The sequence below is a fragment of the Plectropomus leopardus genome, unplaced genomic scaffold (assembly GCF_008729295.1).
Source record: "Plectropomus leopardus isolate mb unplaced genomic scaffold, YSFRI_Pleo_2.0 unplaced_scaffold20846, whole genome shotgun sequence".
In the NCBI taxonomy this organism is placed as follows: Eukaryota; Metazoa; Chordata; class Actinopteri; order Perciformes; family Serranidae; genus Plectropomus; species Plectropomus leopardus.
In genome coordinates this window covers 1-1897 of record NW_024622546.1, presented here as the reverse complement: position 1 = coordinate 1897, position 1897 = coordinate 1, and the positions used below count along the sequence as shown (strand labels likewise).

The 1897-nt window shown below is 40.7% G+C and overlaps 1 protein-coding gene across 1 annotated transcript; it reads left to right on the top strand.

Annotated features, from left to right (window-relative positions):
* Nucleotides 1-109: 109 nt before the first annotated feature.
* LOC121965606 (serine/threonine-protein kinase pim-2-like) lies at nt 110-1132 on the top strand (the record flags this gene model as incomplete). The annotated part of the gene is made up of 3 exons (XM_042515741.1): nt 110-287; nt 393-566; nt 1031-1132. Coding segments are annotated over 3 exons (454 nt in total), but the record flags the coding sequence as incomplete, so codon positions are not given.
* Nucleotides 1133-1897: the final 765 nt, after the last annotated feature.

The following is a 1897-nucleotide window of genomic DNA, read 5'->3' as shown; positions in this document are numbered from 1 at the left end:
GAAGCTAGGTGAAGGAGGAAGAGTTAGGCAGCATTTCCAGTTATTTATAATGTTTAGGTTCAACTCCACTGCATGCATTCACCTATTTCACTCTTTCACTCTATCACAGATCATCATGAAGCAGATGGTGGATGCAGCACTCGATATGCATGAAAATGGAGTGTTTCACAGGGACATCAAGTTGCTAAATGTCCTTGTTGAAACTGGATCCGCTGTCCCCCGTGTCCGAGTGATCGATTTTGGCTGCGGTTGTCTTGTGACAGATGGATATTATCGTCGCTATTCTGGTATGATATCTTAGAATATTAAAAGAAGGATTCTCATGCTGTTCTCAGTTTTTGTTGTTGTAATTCCGATTGTCTCTGACCGTCTTTCTCCTTTATGTTCTTTAGGTACCTTCACGAAAGCTCCTCCAGAGTGGTTTCTGGAAAAACAATACCAGGCGGAACCCACAACGGTGTGGCAGCTGGGAGCACTGCTGTATGACCTGCTCGACCATCAGGACACTTTCAAAACATCAGTTTATCTTCGGAGCGGGATTGACATCTGTCCTAATCTGACGACAAGTAAGCCATACAAACACATTTTGAAAGGGTCATTTAAATGAAATTATAAAAGATGGTGTTTTTTATACCAATACACTGCAATATTTTTTAACGTTTTGTAGTTTATAGCCATACAAATTTGCAGTTTGTTGTAGATTATGTATTCTAACATACAGTTTGTGAAAAGAGACGTTGCTTAGTTTTTTAAAAGTTATGAGCACTATGAAGTTAAAATCACCTTTAGTGTAGCACTGATAAGGCAGAAATCTGTGGCTTCATCTCATTTCAAATAAACCAAGACATGTTTGCGTTAACACTTGCAATACTCCAAATTAGACATGTTTCTGTTTAAAAGAATTCATGTTTTTTGTTACTCTTACCCACCATTCCAAAAATAAATAGACGCAAATCTTTGAAAAATGATGCTTGTTTAACAATGAATCACTGAACCACCAACTAAACCTGTGATCTCCTGCTCTCTCTAGACTGCAAAGACTTCCTGAAGAAGTGTCTTACCGAAGACCCCAACTGGCGAGCCACCTTGCTTCAGCTAAAATACCATCCCTGGCTTTGTGACGGGCGACCACGTTAGCAGAAATGTGAATTTTCTGCTAACATGGTTGCCTCCTGGTTGTTGAATGCCCAGTGATCCAGTTCTCAGTCTGCACTGCAGTCTAATACACTTGGATTCCTGAGCATGCAGCAGTCAGGTCTTGAGCTGCATCCAGCCCTTAACCAATTTTTGGGCACCTGTCTGACCTTGGTCCTCATTTAGGTTGGTTGGGCTGGTTTGCAGCTACAATTGAGGTCCTGTCCCCAAGAGTCTCTTGAGAGTCTCTTGAGTTCCAATAGGATCTCTAGTTTGTTTTTTTTCTTTTTTATATCATTACTGTAATTTAGTTGTTTTTTACGACATCCATTGCACGTCTGTCCGTCCTGGGAGAGGGATCCCTCCTCAGTTGCTCTTCCTGAGGTTTCTACCATTTTTCCCCCCGTTAAAGGAGTTTATTTGGGGAGTTTTTCCTTAGTCGATGTGAGGGTCTAAGGACAGAGGGATGTCGTATGCTGTAAAGCTCTCTAAGGCAAATTGTGATTTGTGATAATTGGCTTTATAAACAAAATTGCCTTGACTGCTTTACTCTCATTTCCGAATGTTGATCTGTGCTGTGAACACGACATCTTTTGCCCTGTGCACCGTGAGGGTCTCAGGACAGGGATGTCGTGTGTAGTACAGAGACACATTGTGATTTGAGCAATTGGCCTGTTAAAATAAAATTGAATACCCTAAAACAATGTTAAAAAAAATAAAACTAATCTGTACACATCTTTGTCTTGTGGTGTTTTAAATGCAG